The sequence below is a fragment of the Phaenicophaeus curvirostris genome, chromosome 5, assembly GCF_032191515.1.
Source record: "Phaenicophaeus curvirostris isolate KB17595 chromosome 5, BPBGC_Pcur_1.0, whole genome shotgun sequence".
Lineage (NCBI taxonomy): Eukaryota > Metazoa > Chordata > Aves > Cuculiformes > Cuculidae > Phaenicophaeus > Phaenicophaeus curvirostris.
The window spans coordinates 4,434,187-4,457,601 of record NC_091396.1 but is presented as its reverse complement, the minus strand read 5'-3'; the positions used below and the strand labels follow the sequence as shown (position 1 = coordinate 4,457,601).

Sequence of the window (23,415 nt, the reverse complement as noted above, 5' to 3'; positions counted from 1 at the left end):
AACAAAAATTCTTCATAGGCTGCTTTAAAAATCCAAGCTAAATTCCACTATAAATACATGACAGAAGAAATAGACAGTAAGTATAAGTGGTTTCAGTAGCACAATCCCTTAGGGAAATAAGATCTTCCAAAGGCTCCTGCAAAAAACAATGTAATAGCAAGATTTTTTACTCCATCACATAAAACATTCTGTCAGGAATTAACTTTTTTTATTGTGTAATCGTTCCATGTTTTGGGTTGAACAGTAGTATCAGATACTACTTACTACTAGCCTATGTGCTTGACCCATATGCAACAGTAACCTCTGCAATACCACGACAAAGCTTGTGATATCATCAGAAATGATGCTGCCTGGTGCTATCGATCTATTTTATCAATAGATCCCAACTGAAAATGGATACCAATGCAGCCCTCCTAGCTGCTTGATTCATACACAAACACTATTGACACTTCTCATCTCTCAGAGATTTATCCGCCCCTCATCTTTATTGCTCACATCTCATCCTCTCTGAGCATTCAACTTCCTTCCAGTCATCAGCAAAAGGCAGTGCTGCGAGAATATTCATCTTAAAGAAGCTTGGGCTGACAGACACTGAAACTCACTCTAAGATCAAAGCATGCAACAGGCAATGATACTGCAGAAATGCCATATATTTTTGTTTGTTTGTTTGTTTATATAACGTGGGTTCTGCCACTATTATAATAACCTCTCTTCAGGAACAGAGTTGATGCTGTGTTTTAGCTGGCCCACGAACTTCTGATTTCAGTGAGGTAGGTAGAAACCACACAAAATAGAATAATATAAATCTGATCTTCTAGTTCAAGGATGTGAAGCAAACAGGCCTGTGCTCCAACTTACACTGTAGATTTGGATCGGGAAATAAAAACAGTGAAAGGCTTCTCTGTATGTTTCTCTTTGGCAAGCAGAATTCCTCTTCATTTCTCAAATAACTGACTTGCCTAAATGGCCACAAGCCTTAGCTCTTAGTAGAAATATCTCAGCTCTGAAATACTGAAAGAAACTTACATGAAATACATTAAAATTAGATGCTATTGCCTGTAAAATCATAGAATCATAGAATAACCAGGTTGGAAGAGACCCACTGGATCATCGAGTCCAACCATTCCTATCAAACACTAAACCATGCCCCTTAGCACCTTGTCCACCCGTGCCTTAAACACCTCCAGGGAAGGTGAATCAACCACCTCCCTGGGCAGCCTGTGCCAGTGCCCAATGACCCTTCCTGTGAAAAATTTTTTCCTAATGTCCAGCCTAAACCTCCCCTGGCAGAGCTTGAGGCCATTCCCTCTTGTCCTGTCCCCTGTCACTTGGGAGAAGAGGCCAGCACCCTCCTCTCTACAACCTCCTTTCAGGTAGTTGTAGAGAGCAATGAGGTCTCCTCTCAGCCTCCTCTTCTCCAGGCTAAACAACCCCAGCTCTCTCAGCTGTTCCTCATAAGACCTGCTCTCCAGCCCCCTCACCAGCTTTGTTGCTCTTCTCTGGACTCTCTCCAGAGCCTCAACATCCTTCTTGTGGTGAGGGGCCCAGAACTGAACACAGGATTCGAGGAGCGGTCTCACCAGTGCCGAGTACAGAGGGAGAATAACCTCCCTGGACCTGCTGGCCACACCATTTCTGATACAAGCCAAGATGCCATTGGCCTTCTTGGCCACCTGGGCACACTGCTGGCTCATATTCAGTCACTAGCAACCAACACCCCCAGGTCCCTCTCCTCCATGCAGCTTTCTAGACAGACTTCTCCTAGTCTGTAGCACTGCACAGGGTTGTTGTGCCCCAAGTGCAGGACCCAGCACTTGGCCTTGTTAAACCTCATGCCATCGGACTCAGCCCAGCAGTCCAGCCTGTTCAGATCCCTTTGCAGAGCCTCCCTGCCCTCCAGCAGATCGACAATCCCACCCAGCTTAGTGTTGTCTGCAAACTCGCTAAGGGTGCACTCAATGCCTTCATCCAGGTCATTGATAAAGACATTGAACAGGGCTGGACCCAGCACTGAGCCCTGGGGAACCCCACTTGTCACTGGCCTCCAGCTGGATTTCACACCATTTACCACCACTCTCTGGGCCCTCCATCCAACCAGTTTTCCACCCAATGCATGTGAAACAGGAACATGCTCTGAGTACTCAAAACTTAGTTCTATATGCTCAGCACCAGTGCTGAGAAAGTGCCCTGTTGAACTCCAGAAGTGTTTGATCTTGAACATACACACATTTCTATGCCTATTATCTTCTTTCCCTAATAATTCAGCTTAATGGAAAGATTATACCTACGGAAGTGAAGCACCAAAACACTGCATCTCTATTTCTTTGTACCATGCTATTAATATTCTTCCAGTGTAGTATCTGGTGCATGCATTAAGTTTTAATTAGCATTCCCTGAAATTAGCATGCCTGAAAAAGGCATTTGTTTGTTTAGGAATCCAGGTTTCCGTAAGGTTTTGTTTTGTTTCCTTCCCAACCTTCACCTCAGAGTTTGACCGGCTGATTTAATTTGCCTAATTTTAAAAGATAATGTAACAACTGAAAGCAAATAAACTGAAGTTAAATTGAATCAACTCATTCAATAAAACGCCTTAATATGATTTAATTTTATGCAGACTAATGAATACAAAATTAGGTAAGGCTGGAGCAAAGCACACCAGACACTGCCACCTCCTGACCCCAGTGCTGTGCCCTGCACTGTTGTTCCCCTCCCGCTAATGCAGCCATGGAGAGCTTCCCAGATTTGGGGCTGCCACTGATTTCCCATCCCACCATCCTATTTCCCTGCAGCTCCCAGGCAAGCAAGCGGCGGCAGCGATCCTTTTGGGTACCTACGCACATTCAGACATTGTCTTTTATTAATCCACCACACCTCATTTGCCATCATTTCCCCACCGTATGTTTTTAATCTTTAAAAGTCTTTTTGTTTTTTCAATAAATGGAGAGCCACTTATTGCCGTTACACACTGCACAAAGTTACACGTGGTGTTTTGCTGGGTAGATAATGAAGTGAACACAGCCCGCAAGCACATCTCCAGGATTTAACAGCAGCCTCCTCTTGTAGATACAAAGGCATAAAATAAGTCTGACCTCTAGTGAACCCAAGTGCTTATACCACTTCTGCAAGAGCCAGAGTCTTAAGTTGTCTTCACGCTCTGGAAAACTTTATTCATAGCACTGCAATGAAGATAGGGTTTTTTGTTACAATATAATCCAGAGCAACAGGGAAGACAACAAAGGGCTAAGTATTATAATCCTAATTACTACAGAATTTTGAAGCAACCCAAGAGACTAACATTACAGAAGCATCTGAATAAGGAAAAGGCTGTGGGTTCTGACTATTGGATTGAACTTCTCCTCTGCCTTCTTTCACATTTATTGGATAAAATAATTTCATTATCTATACCTTAAATATATATATATCAAATATTTTATCCAGCTTAGAGATTTCTGAGGTATTTCAGGGTCTGCTGCAGAAGAAACCAGGTTCTCCTAGATATCCATCAGACATTAGAATTAAGGTGTAATAAAAGAGGGATAAAGGAACCATTGCAAGAAAACATGACAATTAAAAAAGATGTATGCAATAAACAGCAGCACTCACAAGGATTCCCACAAGCAGTACTTCAACAACAGAAATGCATGACTAACTTGAAGCACTTTCCTGCAAAGCTCCTGCAGGCAACTATTGCTTAGAAATTCACAATTCCAGTCCTAGAAGGACTAGTGGCAAGTTAGTTCTTGAGGAAAATATCCTAAAATAGTCTGAATGATCAGGCAGCAAGGCAGAAAAATATGGGAAGTTCAGTTCTCTGAAGGACATACAAACCACAGAATCTTCTACATTCAGAAACCATCAGCGGTTGATTTCTTTTAAAATCCCAGTAGAATCAATCACTGGATGTCTCATAGAATTATGGAACAATTGAGGCTGGAAGACTGCTCTGGAGGTCATCATGTTCAGCCCCCAGCTCAAGAAGGGCCACCTGAAACCCCTTGCTCAGGACTTGTGTCCAGGTGGCTTTTGAATACTTCCAAGGATGAAGATTCCACCATCTCCCTAGGTAACCTATAAGTCATTTTACACATAAAATTACCTGATGAAAATAATTTCAGGAAAACCCGTTATGCATTTGGTTTCCTGTGAGCCACTGATTACAATTCAGCTTCACAGAACTACAGCATCACGCCCATGAAGCACACAAGCACAAGATGTTGAGCTTTGCTGCCTTGTGATGACACTAAAATGAAACCATCGTCGACAACGTAAGTTCATACAAGAAGTAAAGCTCTGAGCAGAGCATGCAAAGCAAACCAGATTAGTGCTTTCTGTAGCATAATGCAGAGCTAATGCTGTTACTGCAAGAGAGAAATATCTATGGGGAAGATAAGGAGGCATGCGTAACTCAAAAACAGCCACTAGAAGCACTTCAATTTACATATTCTTACCTTATTTACCACCTTACGTATAATCCTAGCTTACCGGCCACTGGATTTGGCTAAGCCACTAGGATATATCAGACATATCCTTTAATCTACACAATGATGCTTCAAGTAACTTTAGTTGAACTAGCATAGATAAAGTTACACACCACTCCCCAACACTGATTTCTGACATCAGGTTTTATCTTGGTTCAGCACATTACTTGGAACTAGCAAACATCCTACATGAGAAGCATCATGCAAAAGGCATCAAAGTTACACCTTAAAAGACCTAGTCTTGACTTAGTACCTGTGCCTCTGGTTCTCAGATCAGGGCCACACAATTCTCAATCCTTATGCTTTTCTTTTTCAAAAGTAGCTATCAGAGAACATAAGTGCTGCTGCTTCTGCCTAGGGCTGCTGAGAGCAACTCAAGCAAGAGCAGAAAGAAATACAAACAGTTTAAATTGACGGCTGCAGCTGAGCTCACTGATTGCTCCCTGTATCTCCATAATTGCAAACAAGCAAAGGCAGTAGCATACTAAGGAAGACCACAAAACAAGCTACCAATGTAATAATTATTTCAATAACTAGAATAACTTTAGCAATTCTTTTAATCTTCACTGAAAAATACCTGATATTGTCAAAATGAACAGATTGTAAGGGTGACTTTGAGACTAGGAAAGATCTCCCCTGAACAAAGGTCACGTGAGATACTACAGTGAGTTTGAACAAAGATAATGATTTCGTGATTAGGGGATAAGAATCATTTTCAAAGGTCAGCATAAATGAAAAAATGTAACCAAGTGACAGTGTCAATGTAAAAGCCTAATTTTTTTTTTTTGTTTATTTTTTTCAACCAGCTCCAACCTCCCTGCCATGGGCAGGGACACTTTGCATTAGACCAGGTTGCTCAAAGCTCCATCCAGCCTGGCTTTGAACGCCTCCCTGGAGGGGACATCCACAACTTCTCTGGCCAACCTGTTCCAGTCAGTGCCTCATAGTGAAGAAATTCTTCCTAATGCCTAGTCTAAATCCTCACCCTTCCAATTTAAAGCCATTTCCCCTCATCCTATCACTACATACCCTTGTAAAAAGTCCCTCCCCAGCTTTCTTGTAACCCCTTTCAGTACTGGAACGTTGCTAGAAGGTCTCCTAAGAGCCTTCTCTTCTCCAGGCTGAACAACCTCAAATGTCTCAGCCTGTCCTCATATGGGAGATGCTTCAGTCCTCAGATCATCTTTGTAGCCTCCTCTGGACCTGTTCCAACAGCTCCATCTCCTTCCTATGTTAAGGATTCCAAAACTGGACACAGAATTCCAGATGAGGTCTCAGAGTGGACTAGAGGAAGAAAATCCCCTCCCTCTCCCTTCTGGCCACTCTGCTTTTGAAGCAGCCCAGGATACAGAACCACAGAATCACCAGGTTGGAAGAGACCCACCGGATCATTGAGTCCAACCATTCCTATCAATCACTAAACCATGTCCCTTAGCACCTCGTCCACCCGTGCCTTAAACACCTCCAGGGAAGGGGACTCAACCCCCTCCCTGGGCAGCCTCTGCCAGTGCCCAATGACCCTTTCTGTGAATTTTTTTTTCCTGATGTCCAGCCTGAACCTCCCCTGGCGGAGCTTGAGGCCATTCCCTCTTGTCCTGTCCCCTGTCACCTGGGAGAAGAGCCCAGCACCCTCCTCTCCCCAACCTCCTTTCGGGTAGTTGTACAGAGCAATGAGGTCTCCCCTCAGAGAGAGGGAGGCTTTGGCTTTCTGGGCTGCAGAACAGGGATTCACACCCCTCCGCCTGCCGCCTTTCCCGTCTCGGATCATCCCGGGGCGTTTAAAGAGCCTTAACACCACAGGGACTCCGCGAACGGGCGCCAAGCCCGCACAAGGGGGCGGTGAGGAGCCGTTTCTGACCAAGAGGGGCGAGGCATCAGCGGATAATTAACTCGGCTGAGCTAATTAGCGCCCCTCGCCCAGGCTTGCCCCCCCCCCCCACCCCCCGCCGCCCGCCCGCAGCCGTTGGGGCGCGCGCCCCGTCTCCCGCCAAACCCCGGCGCGCGGCGGGAGGAGGCGGGAACCGCCGGGGTAGGGGGGGAACCGCCGCGCTCCCATTGGCTGCGCGGGGCGCGGGGCTGGGACGCGATTGGCTGAGCCGCTCCCCTCCCTCCCCCCCCCCCCGCCCCCCCATTCAGCGGGGAATTCAAACCGGTGCCGGGAGCGAGCGGGCAGCGAGAGGAGCAAACGGAGCAAACGGGCGAGGGAAGGGGTTGTCCCGCCCTGGAGCGGCTCCCCCCTCGAGTATCGTGCGCGGATTGGGGCGCCGAAAGGGTAAAAAAGGAGCTAAAGCTGCTGGAGCGTCCGCAGGAGGTGAAGGGTTGAGCGGGGGGAGGCGTGTGAGGAGCAGCTGAAGTCATAGAATCATAGAATCACCAGGTTGGAGAAGACCCACTGGATCATCGAGTCCAACCATTATGTCACTTGTCAGCCTGGAGAAGAGACCTCAGTTTATTGCTGCCTTGCAAGGGAAGGAGGAGGTGCAGGCGCTGAGCTCATCTCTCTGAGCAGTGATAGTGACACCAAAAATGCCAGCAAATAAACTCTCTAAGGCTCCTTTTGGAGTTTTAGAAAGCAAGCAGCCTTTAATCAGGCCTGGGCAAAACAAGGGTGTGATCTCCATCATGTGCAGTGAGACAAAAGCTGCTTGCAGAACATATTCCCCACTTTCAAACATCTGTATAAATTTCCCCAGAAATCTTATACGTATTCTATTACTTTCCAAGGTCTAATTTTAATGTTATTATGAACTTCACAGCAGTCAAATCTCTTGCTGATCTGGAGCTTTGGCGCCAGCTCTCTGTCTAACCTTGCATTTGAGACAGGGAAAGGCTGAAAACAGGTGATTAGAGAAGAAAACACATCTACTCAGCAGAGATCATATGTAACACAAGACATTGTTATTTCCAAAGAATGAACAGTGTCTGGGAAAATACTGTTGGAAAGAAAACATGCTATCAAAGGGATACTCTATCTAAATTTAAAAAAATACAATTACTTGGATGAAACTATTTTAGCTTAAATCAAAAATATTCCAATTATTGTAATGGTAACTACTTGTATCGATAGGACCAGAAGGAATAGCAGGAAGGTGTGGTGGGGGGGATGGATATTAGGAAAAGTCTTTTCCCTCAGAGAGTGCTGGAGCACTGGAACAGCTCCCCAGGGAGGCAGGCATGTGGTTTAAATGTTGGGGTTGTCCTATGCAGGGACAGGAGTTGGACCCGATGGTCCTTGTGGGTCCCTTCCAGCTCGGGACGTTCTATGATTCTATAAGATTCAGTAGCTGCCCACTGTTTGGAGTGGCTGCACCGCTTATCATGGGTGTTAAAACACTCCTGCTAGACACCTGGGATTCAAAACCACTTTACTTCAGGCATTTCTTATACCAGAGCTAGGATTGCATGAAGAGAAACTCTTGTAACGTAACTGTACAGCCTCCTGAAGGGAAATATCTGAGAGCGTGTAAATTCAAACTGAGAAGTTCCCCAAGTCGCCTTCACTCCCTGTTATCCCAATCCTGTAACAGTCAGGGTTTACTCTCTCATGGTCCAACACACCTCACCTTTGCAATCAAGATTTAGGGTTTGCTGGGTTTGCTCTTTTTTCCCTCGTTTGCGCTTCAATGCGATTACTGTGTACTGGCCAATTTTTGTAAAATGTGTGCTCGAAGGTGTAGTTGTTCTGTGTTCTGGTAACCCAGAATTGCTGTGGGACCCCCATGAAGTACAACTATAAATACTAAAATATTATGCGTGGGGTCTCTAAAATTTTATGTGTGGGATCCCTAAAATATTATGTGTGGGATCCCCCCGTAAGGATGATCACCTGCAATACTGTGTTTGCTGGGATTTGAGTTACTTTATGTGAGGAGCAAGTGCATTCACATTTTGGAAATCAAAGCAGAAAAAAACATTAGGCTTTTTACATTGACACTGTCACTTGATTACTTTTCTCATTTATGCTGACCTTTGAAAATGATCCTTATCCCCTAATCAAGAAGCCATTATCTTTGTTCAAACACATTGTAGTACCTCTCGTGACCTTTGTTCAGGGGAGATCTTTCCTAGTCTCAAAGTCACCCTTACAATCTGTTAATTTCCGGGATTCTGCCCCTCTGTTCCATTCTTTTGAGACCTCGTCTGGAGTATTGTGTCCAGTTCTGGAACATGCAACATAAGAAGGAGATGGAATTGTTGGAATGGGTCTAGAGAAGGGCTACAAATATCACCCAAGGGCTGGAGCACCTCCCATACAAGGACAGGCTGAGAGAGTTGGGGTTGTTCAGCCTGGAGAAGAGAAGGGTCTGAGACCTTATAGCAACCTCCCAGTACCTGAAGGGGCTACAGGAAAGCCGGGGAGGGACTGTTCACAAAGGCTTGTAGTGATAGGATGAGGAGCAAAGGGTATAAACTGCAGAGGGGCAGTAAGGAAGAATTTCTTCACAATGAAAGTGGCGAGGCACTGCAACAGGTTGCCCAGGGAAGTTGTGGCTGCCCCATCCCTGGAGATGTTATAGAATCATAAAACAGTTTGGGCTGGAAGGAACGTTAAAGATCATCTAGTTCCAACTGCCCTGCCGTGGTTAGGGACATCCCACTAGATCAGGCTGCCCAAGGCTCCATCCAACCTGGCCTTGAACACCTCCAGGGACGGGGCAGCCACAGCTTCCCTGGGCAACCTGTGCCAGTGTCTAGCCACTCTCATGGTGAAGAAATTATTCTTTATACCAAGCCTAAATATGCACCTCTCCAGCTTGTACCCTATGTCAGAAATCAGTGTTGGAGAGTGTCGTGTAACTTTATCTGTGCTAGTTCAACTAAAGTTACCTGAAGCATCATCATGTAGATTAAAGGGTATGTCTGATATATTCTAGTGGCTTAGCCAGATCCAATGATTTATAAGCTAGGGTAAGGTGGTAAATAAGGTAAGAATATGTAAATTGAAGTGCTTAGTGGCTGTTTTTGTGTTAAGCATGCTTCCTTATCTTCCCCATATATATTTTTCCCCATAGATTTCCCCATAGATAGGGGGTGTTTAGCCTGGAGAAGAGGAGGCTGAGGGGAGACCTCATTGCTCTCTACAACTACCTGAAAGGAGGTTGTGGAGAGGAGGGAGCTGGCCTCTTCTCCCAAGTGACAGGGGACAGGACAAGAGGGAATGGCCTCAAGATCTGCCAGGGGAGGTTTAGGCTTGACATTAGGATAAAATTTTTCACAGAAAGGCTCATTGGGCACTGGAACAGGCTGCCCAGGGAGGGGGTTGAGTCACCTTCCCTGGAGGTGTTTAAGGGACGGGTGGACGAGGTGCTGAGGGACATGGTTTAGTGTTTGATAGGAATGGTTGGACTCGATGATCCGGTGGGTCCCTTCCAACCTGGTTATTCTATAAGTCTATGATTTCCCTCCTGCAGTAACATCATTGTGCTACAGAAAGCACGAATCTGATTCGCTTTGCACGCTCTGCTCAGAGTTTTACTTGTATGAACTTATGCTGTCAACGACGGTTTTGTTTTAGCGTCATCACAGGGCTGCCATAAGCTAGGGTTACACACAAGGTGAGTTTTGGGAATGAGGCTTGGAAAGGAGCAGGACTCGGTGGTCCCCGCGGCTCCCTCCCCGCTCGGCTCATTCCGCGCTCTCGGCGCGCGGCGGTGGCGCCAAATGTTTAAACCGGATCCCGGAAGGGCCCCGCCCCCCCGCGGCCGCAGCCAATCAGCGCCGCCTCCCCCCGCGGCTCCAGCCAATCCGCGCGGCCGCCGGGGCGGGGCGGGGCCGGGCCGTTGGGCGCGGGCCGCCGGGCGCGCGCGGGCCGGTCCCGGAGGCGGGAGGAGACCGAGGCGGCCCCGGGGCAGCCGGAGCCCGGCGAGGTCCCGTCCCGTCCTGTCCCACCCCCCGCCATCCCGCTCAACGCTTCCCTCCTCCCGCCCCGCAGAACCGGCGGGACGTGCGATGCGGAGCGCCGCGGCGGGGCCGGCGGCCGCCCCCCCGTGAGGGCTGCGCGGGAGAATGCAGCGGGCGGGCGGGGAGATGGGGAGCAGCGACAAGGTGAGGGCTCCGTGACACCTAAGCTTTTTGCCCTGCGTGCTCCGCGGGGAACGTCCCTCGGGTTGCCCGATCTCGTCCCCCAGGCTGCCCATCCCCGGGTCGCCCGTTGATTCCTTCGGTTGCTCGTCCCCGGGTTGCCCGATCCCGTCCCCCTGGTTGCCTGTTCCCTTTTCCCCGGTTGCCCGATCCCGTCCCCAGGGTTGCCCAATACCATTCCCCAGGTTGCCCATCCCCAGGTTGCCTGATCCCGTCCCCAGGATTGCCCGACCCCAGGTTGCCTGATCCCATTCCCCAGGTTACCCATTGATTCCCCCGGTTGCCGATCCCCAGGGTGCCCATTCCCATTCCCCCAATTGCCCATCCCCAGGTTGCCTGATCCAGCCCCCAGGATTGCCCGATCCCATTCCCCAGGTTGCCCATTGATTCCCCCGGTTGCCAATCCCCAGGGTGCCCATTCCCCAGTTGCCCATCCCCAGGTTGCCTGATCCCGTCCCCAGGGTTGCCCGATACCATTCCCCAGGTTGCCCATTGATTCCCCCGGTTGCCCATCCCCAGGTTGCCTGATCCCGTCCCCAGGGTTGCCCGATACCATTCCCCAGGTTGCCCATTGATTCCCCCGGTTGCCCATCCCCAGGTTGCCTGATCCTGTCCCCAGGATTGCCCAACCCCAGGTTGCCTGATCCCATTCCCCAGGTTACCCATTGATTCCCCCAGTTGCCGATCCCCAGGTTGCCCATTCCCATTCCCCAGTTGCCCATCCCCAGGTTGCCTGATCCAGTCCCCAGGTTACCCGTTCCCATGTTGCCCGATCCCATTCCCCAGGTTACCCATTCCCAGGTTGCCTGATCCCATTCCCCAGGTTACCCATTGATTCCCCCAGTTGCTGATCCCCAGGGTGCCCATTCCCATTCCCCAGTTGCCCATCCCCAGGTTGCCTGATCCTGTCCCCAGGGCTGCCCGATCCCATCCCTGGGTTGCCCGTTGCCCTGGGTTGCTTGTTCCCATCCCCAGATCGCCCGATCCCATTCCCCCGGTTGCCCGTTCCTGTCCCTCAGTTGCCCATTCCCAGGTTGCCTGATCCCCTCCCCTGGGTTGCCCATTACCCTGGGTTGCCCGTTCCCATCCCCAGGTTGCCCAGTGCCAGCTGCAGGATGCTCAGTCCCAGTGCCGAGATGCCCAATGCTATCCCCATGGTGCCCAGTCCCAGCCGTTTGCAGCACCTTTGGGTGTGAAATCGCTTTGGTTTGAATGAAAGCATACAAAACCCCTTAGATAGCAGGAATTGAGCACCTCTTCAGCTCCTCTTTAGCTCCTATCCTGGGCAAAAATAACTAAAACTTTACCTGGCAACCTTCATCCACCATGGTGTGAATGTTGGGTTTGTCCTATGCAAGGACCGGAGTTGGACTCAGTGATCCTTGTGGGTCCCTTCCAGCTCAGGACGTTCTTTGATTCTATGACTTTTGTAACCAGCAATACTTCTTGTCTCCTCTTTCCTTTTTTCCCCCCAATAAAAGGTGTTTCCCTCAATCTTAATAGTTCTTGGGTGCAGATTAACATTCATTCTGACTGTATTTTCCCTAGAGGAAAAGAAAATAAAAAAATTACATCAAGAATACTATGGGCCCCATGTCTTAAGCCGAAGGCACAGTTGAGTAAATGGTTTCAGGGAAGGGTTCGTTGGTTCAGAGTAAGACTGCGACCTTTGACTGTGAGCTGCCCAAAAAAATGCAATTGATCTTTATCCCACTTTGTTATCGACAAATGGATTATAGGCCTTCTTGAGCTTTATCAGCAATGGGTTTTCTTTTTCTTGCTATGTAGGAAAATCATTCTTCTGAGCCATACAGGAACATGTTGAAAACTCCTTTGAAACAAATGGCTACCTCACATTCAGTGTTGACAGAGATACAGCCCGACTGTCAGCCTCTAACCACACCCCCAAAGCCTAGAAAAACCCCTCCGGCAGATCCATGGACGCCTACTTCGAACCTGAAAATGCTAATTAGCGCAGCTAGTCCTGAGATTAGGAGCAGAGAACAGAGAAGGGAACTGTCAAACAACACAAGTGAGGTCCCACAGGCAAAACACTGTTTGCAGGTATGTTGTAAAGGTGTCTTCTTGAAGTTAGCTGGAAGCTGTTTATTTGGTGTAAAATGTTTTACAGTAACGTACTGTAATGCTTTTAAAGTCTTGACTATGGAGTATTTGCCAGATGTAAGTAAGGAAATTGTCTAGTTACATACAATGGTAACATTTGGCTGTTTTCTTTTGCAACTCTTCAGGACAAATAGCCTTTGGCAGCACTCACAATAAAACTGTTAAGTATCTAGGTTTACATATATGTATTATAACAAATTTCAAATTATCTTTTTCTTATTTCCATTTAGGAGCACTTGTCGGGAGATGAATGTGAAAAATCTCAACCAAGCCGTAAAGAGAAAAGTCTAGGATTACTGTGTCATAAATTTTTAGCTCGATATCCTGATTACCCCAGCACTGAGAGTAATTTTATTTGCCTTGATGAAGTAGCTGAAGAGCTGAGTAAGTTGGTGTACATGCTATATTTCTTCATACCAATAACCTACCTAATGTTAGTACGTTTTTGCTTTATAAAATTTTGAATGCTTACTTACTTAAACATAGCTTTAAACTCTTCATAAAGCAAATCTTTTTCAAACCTCAGGTTTCTTCAGTGAACTCAATTGAAAAGCTCTGAATTATATTTAATATTAGACATCTAAATTATTACTCATACCACAAATAGTGAGCTATGTTTTTTGGATCTAGAAATTGGCTAAGATTGGTTGGATTTTTTGCAGCAGGAACTAGCATTTCTTAAGCTGAACTCACAACATCCTGTCCAATCATGACATCAAAACAAGAAACTACTTTGTGGTCTTTATGATAATTTAATATCACTTTTTATATCACATCAATCATTTACAAGAGTCTAAGTTACTAACATTAAGCTGACGCTTTTTTTTAATCAAAGACCTATAAAATCAGTGTTCTACAGATTATAACACTGATAATAATTATAAAACATACTGCTATGGTTTTTTTGGTGTCATTATACCTTCAGAATATGCTGGGGGACACAGGAAGGGGATGAATTGCAAATCAAACAAAAACGTCTGTTCTACTTATACTTTGTACAAAGTAACATCTCTTTTAGAAAATGCCTAGTCAGACCCAAGAAATTAACAGACAAAAGAGAAAAGCGCATTGTATTACTACAATAACTTATAAAAACAAGTTCCAAAACAGTTGTCTACCATGAGTTTCCAAGGACATTTAAGGAGAGTATCTAAAACTGATGCAACGAATAATAAAAAATGCTTTGGTTTTTTTAAAAAGCTATACGGAAACCCTTCTAATGGCTTTTCTAGCAACAGTAAGTTTTCCTTCTTAAGCAATGCTGTAAACCAAGTCTAATTATGGAAAAATAAATCCATCCATATCTAAAGCAAGAATTGTTTTCTTTTCCTTGCTGGCAAGATTTATGAGGGCATTATTTTATGTAGTAGATATGTCATGTTTATCTTTCTTTTTTTTCAGATGTTGAACGCAGACGCATATACGATATTGTGAATGTGCTAGAAAGCCTACACATGGTGAGCCGCCTTGCCAAAAACAGATACATTTGGCACGGGCGACATAATCTCTTCAAAACCCTGCAGGCTTTGAAAAAAGCTGGAGAAGAGAACAGATATACCCAACAAGTGCAAATGATCAAGAAAAGAGAGTATGAGCACGAATTTGATTGTGATGGTGAAAGAAACGAAGAAACGGCAAGATACTTTGGCTCCACTGAGCATTCAGACGTGTCTTTTGTTGAGCTCCCAGGAATAGAATTTCATGCTGGTAATAATTCCCTGTAATGCCAAGAATAATATGTGCTTGTAATGATAACTATCTATGAATTGGGAAAAACCACTTGTAGGGCTTCTTTTTTTTTCCTTTCCCTGAAATGCTACTACTTGAAAGGGACCAAAACTGTTTGTGATGAGAAAAACTGCTCTACACTGTTTCAGTTCTCTTATTCGTTCAGATCTTGCATGTGTATTTTATTTTTACAGTGTAACAACAAGGGGGCATCAGGTGAAACTATCAAATATACCCAATATAAAATCCAGTTTGCAGGATTTGTTACCATTGAATATTATAGAAGCCAAAAGTATAAATTCCTCCATTAATTTATTTTTTAATGTAGGTTTGATTCATGGAAGAAATGTCAATTGAGGATCATTAAATACTTGGTATAACCTGCAGTTAAGCAACTCTAAGTGTACAAGTTGTCAGACAATAGGAAACATAGACAGAGGAAACATCACATTCTCTTCTTTGTAGTTAGGCTTGCTATCCACCTAATGATCTGATTCTTGGCATGTAGAAACATGATTCTGGAGTCCATGTCAGCCCTGCCTAGTTGCTGTGTTGTTTGTTCTTGTAATAATTGTTGCTGACAAATTTGTTCAGTGTTTTGAAAGTGTTTGTACCTGGTGTATCACTTAATACTTTAATCCTTTCTCCTGTCTGCTGCAGCGTCGGTAAATAGCAGGAAAGACAAGTCTCTACGAGTGATGAGTCAGAAATTTGTGATGCTGTTTCTTGTATCAACTCCTCAAATAGTAAGTCTTGAAGTTGCTGCAAAAATCTTGATTGGAGAAGACCAGTTAGAAGATTTAGATAAAAGCAAGTTTAAAAGTAAGTAAAATATCAAGTGTAAGCTAAATGAACTATTCTAGTACTAGTTTACATAATATAAAATACCATCATCTTTTTCCTGCTCCTGAACACGAGTCTTTGAAAACACACTGAACACCTTGTGCAGTTTTTAAGAGGGACTCACTTGTGCATTGCCATCGATATGTAATGCTGTAATGACCACCTACAAAAAAGTCCTTAAATTCTCTCCTAAGGTAATATCACAAGGCTGCTTATTGGTAACAATTTCTCTTTCCTCAAGCAGTCTGTCAAAGACTTCAGCATCATTTCATGAAAGATACCCTAGAATTATGCAAATCTGTGTTCTGGTCATGTAACTTAGTTGTTGGAAATCTAAACCAATTCTGTAAAAGTCCTGTTAACAACTTAAAACATGGGAGGAAGTGAAACCCAATGTTGTAACTGCCAATTATTTCTTCATTCTTTTACCCTGCTCTCAGTTCCCTGTACGCTTTTCTTCTCTTTCTTTACTATTCAAGTGAAAAGGTACTTCTAAGTCTAGGCTTGTAGGTGTCTAGTAATTAAAAATGTGCCTGCTCTTGAGAGATCAAAAATAATTCTGTTTTTCATTGAAAATCACACCCTTCCTTGATTCTCAGACGTGACTCCATTTCTTTATTTAATGGAATTGTGTCTCTGCAAAAAGGAAACTGATCCTTGCTGGTTTCAGTTCATAATTTCCTTTCCACTGCATCACAGCAGGATAGTAAGGGCGGTGGGGGGGTGGTCAATGGGGGTTTTCTTAGTTTTCATTCTTTCTTCTTCCTCTGTAATGTCTGTTTCACAATAAGAGCATTTTCAGGGCATTCCATCCATGTGTCTCTATTTCAGGTGTCCCGTCTTGGTTAAGAAGCTTCTCCCAAGTTTCCTGACTTCCTGCGCTTTAAATTTTCATTAGCAGAAGCTTTAGCCTAAGCACATTCACTTTGCAGCCCAGAAGTCACTCAGAGTTTGCTGCCCAAAACTTTCCCTTAATAGCTCAACCTAAAAAACAGTTAATAACATGCAGGATGATTGTCCTGTTGGGTTTTAGTGGAGCTCTTTCCCCTGGTTCCTGTGTTCAGCATTGTGTGTGTGCGTCTGCCTTTTAAGCTTCTTGTTTTCACTACAGAACCTGTACAGCTTTGGTCATTGCACAGAACCTAACTTGTTTTGCCAATGTTCGTTTCCATCTTTAGCACAATATACTTAGTAGTATTTTCTTTTCTAGATCTGTATCTATGTCATTCTACTTTACTTATACTCTTTATATTGTGGTATGTTATTTCATAGTATACAAATATATTTGGTAAATACCTGCTGCACAAAATTATTTTTATAGAAGAAATTATAAAGGTGTTTCGTCTTAGCTTCTACAAGGCCGTTATAATAGTTTGAATCTGATATATGTTAAGTTGTTAATTGGAAATGCTATACTTCACATCTGTATATTTTATTTCAGCCAAAATTAGGAGACTTTATGACATAGCAAATGTTCTCAGTAGCCTTGAGCTCATCAAGAAAGTTCACGTTACAGAGGAGAGAGGTAGAAAACCAGCATTCAAGTGGACAGGACCCAAGGTCTTGCCAGATATTCAGGGTAGGTGTATGTCTCATTTCCTCTTGTTCTACTGATGACTGTGATTGTTTTATTTCCTCTGCTAGAACTTTTTTGACCAGAAGACAGAGTAAACTAAGTGTAAAGTCTTCACTCATCACATCACTGTCTTTGACAGCATAGCACACCCATGTGGATTTGTATTTCCATGTAGTAATGTACTCATACTGAGACTCTTGCATTTCCATTTTTGCTGTTGCTAGTACTTGAGTAATTATAAGCCAGGCTCAAATAGCTGCTTTTAATTACTGAATCTGCATATGACATGTATTTATTCTCTGGTTATTTTTTTCTGCTTTTTAGATAAAAAACTTGAAACAACTTCTACACCCTGTCCTCCCCCTATTTCGGAATCCATCCCTTCCAAAGAGCAGTGTTCAAAAAACCTTTTTCCTTTAAGAGGAAAGCAAAACTTCACTCGGCATCCATCTCTAATAAAGTTAGTTAAAAGTATAGAAAATGACAGAAGAAAGATCCAATCTGCTCCGACCAGTCCTGTTAAAATAAGTGCAAGTACGTATCTTTATTTTTAACTCAGATGTAGGCTTGCATTAAATAGTCAGTCTTTCCCTCTTCTCCTAGGGGATGTAGATGTGTGGGTGTGGCTGCTTACAACAAACAAGTCTTGAGAACTGTCAAAACCAGACAAGATGGGGGGAAAACACGTTGCCTATAAATTTAAAGCTTTACCAGACTGATAGTGAAAACAATGCTACAATGATCAGTGTTGGAGTGCATAATCTCTACAATTAGAAGCTCTTTTGAGTTTGGTGAACCAAATCAAGTGCAGCTGGTGCAGTTGCAACAAAATAAATATACTAATTGAGATGTGGACCAAATTCAGCACAGTGGAGGGAACTCTGGCCTCACCAAATGTGCAAGGAGTGGCATATTACCATTTTTGTTTAAGAAGAATATTAAGTCCCTTTTTGCATATCACTATCTTGACTTTGCGTGATGTTGTACTGGCTTAAACTTCTGTTTGTAGCTGATTCTCTGGATATATCTTTCTCTATTAACCTTCCTAATCCTGGTTTGTTGCGGAAACTGGTTTAGATCTTACAATCTAAGCAATTCTGTATTCCATAAAATTGCTAGAAAATTACCTATCAATGTTCTTGTTCAGTATCCTCTTTGGAAGGGAAAAAATTGGAGCTGAGGCTTTATAATTTGATCTAAGATACCATCAAATTGATCAAATCAATCCTGGGCTGCAGTCTGAGGATAACACAAAGTTTTAGTCTCTTCTTATCAAATGTGTGCCACATTAAATAACGGACTCTGCTCAAGATAAAATTTAACTAATATATTTGATGGACTAACAGTTTTGTTTTCCCCCTGCAACCAGGTACTGATCAAAATTTATCAGCTTTCCCCAGTAAAATGGCTCAGGTTCCAGCAATCACTAAACATCAGCTGGAAGGACAATCAAAGTAAGTTTGCACAAGTGTTAAAGCGAGAAGCTTTATTTTGTCACTGGTCATTAAGTTAAAGCCATGCTTAGGCTGAGTTGGGCAATAGTCTGCGAAATCCAGTAACCCCTGATACTGCAGGCTATTTTCTTCTCTGGCTTTCTGTTTAATGGATTGAGAAGTACAAGTTAGTGTCTTTGTATTGCAGAAAATAATCTGCCAGGACATTAATGTTTGTACAAAGGCATTAAAATGTGTTGTGGGGTTTGTTTGTGTTTTTTTTTTTAAAGGAAAGCAAGAGTGGTAAAAATGAAATTGTCACAGTCTGCTTTGGAATGTACTTTGTCCTCGCCTGAGGTAGTCCCCAAGCCTGAAGCTCCTCTCACCACAGGACCTGCTCAGCAGCCAGCTCTCACACAGCCACTCGGTGCTTGTACTCCAAGCCACAGTGCAGTCTCACCAGTAATCCTACCTCACACTCCTTCTGGTGTTCCGTATGCAATATATCTGCATCCTTCCCAAACCCACACTGTGACAACATACAGCCCAAGTTTCATGTTGCAGCCTCTATCGTGTGCTAATGTAACTGGAATTAAGAGTATTAATTCGAAAGTATTAAATAAAGTAGCCACTGAAGAAGGGGACAGTCAGACAGCTACAGATGATCCAACAAAATCCTTGACAGCTAAAGAAAGACCACCTATGAAATCAGAAACTTCACCACAGAGGGGCCTTAAAAGATCACAAGCGCTACAAGAGAATAATTTACTTAAAAGGTTTAGAAGCGATGAGAAAAGCCTTGATACTGCTATGGTAAGTTAAATTATTTTTAAAATGCCATTTTATACCTTAATGATGTTGCCACATGCTTGTTTTCAAGGTGCAGACATTGTCAAATTGGTACCTAATTTGTAAAGAGGCCTGACAGGGGAGTAATCCTGTAAAAACTTCAGCCTTTAGCTTACTTTAAGAGCATTTGTGCTGCAGACTTCCAGAACCTTTGCTGTATGAAACAGTATTTCATGTTGGTGTTTGGAACAGCAGTTCTTGTGTTCTTCATACCCACCCTTCTGGAGGGTATGGAAGCAGTTCAAAGACATCGTTGAAGTCATCTGCTGTTCCTTGCTAAACAAAGTGTGTGTAGGTGTTCTAAATAACATTACACTTGAAGGGATGACATGAATTTGTCATGCTTGCTGATGTTTGGGGACTTGTTTGTTCATATATATCAAATATCACATAATCTCGCTGGCATTTGCAAAGCATCAAGCAGAATATATGGCATAAACCAGCACAACTTTAGAAAGCCTACCTGGGATCAGGCTGTATATTTCTCCTTGTTCCCCTCTCTTCTTCCTCTGAGTATTTACTTCCAAGATGTGTCATAGTGTACAGATATTAGACAAAACAACTCTCAAAACACTATTTCAGGACTTTCAGGACTTACCTATGTATACAATTATTCGGAAGCGGTTCAGGTTGCTCATCTTTAAACAATGGCTGGCGTTCATTCTTGGCTTTAGAGCTGTTAGGAGGGAAAATGGACACATAGAAGGCATAGGACAGGCAATGTCCCAAAATTCTGATACCTTCTAGATACATGTTTAAGAGGCTGGGGTTTTCCTGCATAGATCTGCCCATGGAGTAACAGGTTTAGGATGCAAGAGGAGGCAGGAATTGTATTATATTTTGATCCAGTGCTGAACATTGCTGATGTTGGATTGTTGTAGGCATGACAATACAACTCCTAAAGAGAATAAAAGGTTAAGATACCCTTGATGCATATGGAGAAACTGGGTCTGGATTGTTTTCTACTCTTCACTTGCTAAATGGTTTACTATCTCTGTAAATAATTGGGCTGCTTTAAGTAGTCTTTGCCAGAACAGTCTAGAAATGTTATCAATGTGTTGTGACAACAAGCTGTGTGAAACATCCACTAGCTGTGAAGGAGCAAGAGGGGATAACACAGACCTGGTTGTCTTACTGACTAGAAGTTTTAATAGCACAAACTTGAGAAGCAGGAGAAAGCTTGCTTTCCCCACTTAAAATGTATAAATATCAATGTAGACCTGTAGCTGAGAATTTCAAGTCTCTATCTTTGTTTCCTATCTACTTTTTTAAAGGGAGAATCCAGTAAAAATGAAACACCACCTTCCAACAGCTCACAGATGAATCACGAAATGGACAATTTCCAGGACAAGGGACAGAACAAACCCGAAACATTAGATCAAAACACGGCAAGTAGCTATGACCAGTGTAGAAGAGAAGATGAGGACAAAACCAAAACAGAACAAGACATGCCTGTGGCATTTGCAATTCCTGTTCATGAGGTAAGCTTTGTCAGAGAGCACAGCACATTGCCTGGGAAGAGAGCACTTTGAGTTATTTAAAAGAAACAAAACTACAATGAACTACGCATATATAGATTGTCTTTGTTTGGCTTATTTTAGTGTGCTTTTAAACCCATATTTTTTAGGAATGTAGGGCTTACATTTCTGCTTTAAATACACAAATAATTAGGATGAAAATCACAACTAATACTTAAATAGATGAAGGCAATGTTGAGATCCCCTATATAGACAGTCCTTTGTGTATATTTAATCTTAAAAACTTGAATTTACTCTTCATCAATAAAATCTGGTATTCTGGAGTTAAGAATAAAAAATAAACATATAAAGAATGAAGAACAGTTCTGTTATCAGAAACAGAATTTCTAAGCACAGAAAGATTGTCTCTCAATATTTGTCTTATGAAAAACACAACCCAAGAATAAGGTAATGTAATTATTACTGGGTCCAGATGTTTCTTCAGGGGAAAAAAAATTCAGTATCAGGATTTTTTATGTAGTCTAATTGTACTGTGTTAATCCCAGATGGATTTCCAGTTCCTAGCTGAGGATATCAGCTGGAAATAGAGCTTTAAAGAGCTTTAAAGCTGGAAATTTACCTTTAAAGAGCATGTCCTTGAGTCAGTTCTGTATCGCTTCAGACAGCAGGTAGTACAGACATGGAATATATAGGATCCTGGGGAGATGGAGGATAAAGAATAAGAACATGGCAAGGGGAATGCAACTTCGGAGAAAGACTTCATTTTTCTCTATAACACGGTTGGGGTAAAGGTGCTTTGTCTTCTTTTTCAGACTTTTTTTCCATCTGGCTATCTTATTCCTCTTACTCAGTACATCCACAGCAACAAAGCAGGCTTTTCTGATAAAGAGAAAGCTGGGATATGTTCATCACAGAGCACTACCTACAGCTCACCCATTGCTGGTGAGTATTAAATAACGTAGGCATATGGTTGTTTGGTCTAAATGATTGTGGGCCAGATTTGTCTTACTGAGGTAACGAAATCACAGTGCAATGGCTTTAGTCTCAATTTTGAATCCCCTCCAACACTTGATTTTTCTGTTTCAGGCGTCGTTTCAGGGACAACATCTGAACTGAAAGCAGTTAACATTCCTGCTTTTCATATAACTCCTTTGAATATAATGCTGTCACCAACTTCTATCGGTGCTGCACCTGTAGCGAGCAACTCCTGTCTCAATTCAAGCAATACCAGTTCTGTCCAAACTCCCAGCCCTTCAGTTCTGAACTTCACACTGCAACATATAGGACTAATTACTGCTGGTGTGCAAGTTCCTTCAAATCCCGTTCTTCAGCACATGGCAGTTCCTTCACAACCAGAAAGTGTGAGCCATAGCTCAGAAAACACGCACTTGCAAGAGGAGAAGGTGAGTAAAAATATATTGCAGTTTATTGGTTGTGGTAGGTTGAGTGGGAAAGATAGAGCAGTAATTACAGGAGGTAAAATTCTTAAATATTTTTTTAATCTTTATAAATCAGCAGTGCCTGAAAATAGCTGGACATGAAGGCTGGCGTAAGTACATTATAGTTGAGAAGTCAGAAAGGAAGAATAAGTATCTTGGTTGTGGAACTGGAGCCAGCCGGCAGATGACAAAACGCGAAGAGACAGCTATTTTAGAGGGAGGATTTTGTCCATTTTTTATTTTGTCTTTCCTTCTCTTACTCTCCTAATCTACTCTGAAGTACTTGCATTTAACGTTAGCTTTTTTAATAGGATGGGGTTGTAGAGGATTTTAAAAGAATACTTCTTTCCACGGAAAGTTTGTACATTTATAAATATATCAAGGAGTACAGGTATATTAGTAAAGATTTGTTCAGTTTTTAAATTTCAGGAAAAAAAAGTTACGTTTGCTAACTGCAAACCTAAAACCTGCAGAAACCTAAAACTACAATTCACTTTTTTTTTTCCCTTCCCTGAAATGAAAGTAACTATCTCTGTTCTCTTCAGCCTTGTGTTCCAAGGGAACCCCAAGAACCCCAGGCAGCTACAGAAAATTTTTTCCGCACACCAGGAGGGCCAAATACAGCATCTTCACTATCTGCAAATTCAGATAGTACCGACAAAAACTCTCAAGGAACTCTGTATATTCCTCAACGAAAGCTTGAAGTGTCCGAAGACTAATTTTGGGAGATTGAATTGCTGAATGTGTTAGCAGGTGAAATTACTGGTAACACACTGCACGCATCCTGGATTGGACGGTAGACAATGTGTGGCTTGGGCACGTATTGGCAAGAGCTCAATACTGGAGTAAATGCTTTAGAATTGAAACTCTTAATGAGAAAGTTAACATCTAATAATTTTTCTAAAAGGTTTACCTGATCTGTTATAGGAAAAAAATTATATATCTTCTGGGTTTTGTGTTTCTTTTCTGCTATGCAAAGTAAGCTGAAATTATCTTTGTACAGAAAGGTACAGTCTATCAGTAGTACATATTTTGCACAAAGAAAAGTACTGTGAGTGTGTACATATTTTATGTCTTAACAAAAAGGCCATAGTTAAAATGTTCAGCTCCTATGTTCAGTAATGCTTTTTTGTAAAGTTAGGTAAAAAAAAAAAAAACAAACAAAAAACCAAATTTTTAATCAATTTTTACGTAAGTTAAGAATTATTTATACTGTATTTTTAAATCCACTTGTTCAGATTAAACTTAAATCAAACTCCAAGCTTGTCTTTTTTTTTTGTTCAATCAAATTAAATTACCTGAGTTCAGTAATACACTGCATATTCCCACTCCCTAAAATTTCCATTCTTGTTTTGTCAGACAGGATCTTTGTCTTTTGAAGAAAGG

General features: G+C 43.0%; 1 protein-coding gene across 1 annotated transcript; it reads left to right on the top strand.

Moving 5' to 3' along the window:
* Nucleotides 1–10,383: 10,383 nt before the first annotated feature.
* On the top strand, nt 10,384–23,178 carry E2F8 (E2F transcription factor 8). Its single transcript, XM_069856981.1, has 14 exons — nt 10,384–10,523; nt 12,348–12,623; nt 12,914–13,067; nt 14,085–14,390; nt 15,072–15,233; nt 16,696–16,833; nt 17,155–17,364; nt 17,642–17,644; nt 18,200–18,284; nt 18,554–19,076; nt 20,387–20,593; nt 21,403–21,532; nt 21,677–21,993; nt 22,575–23,178. The coding sequence occupies exons 1-14, from the start codon at nt 10,485–10,487 to the stop codon at nt 22,746–22,748; spliced, it is 2,724 nt and encodes a 907-aa protein (XP_069713082.1). The 5' UTR covers nt 10,384–10,484; the 3' UTR covers nt 22,749–23,178.
* The last annotated feature ends 237 nt before the right edge of the window (nt 23,179–23,415 follow it).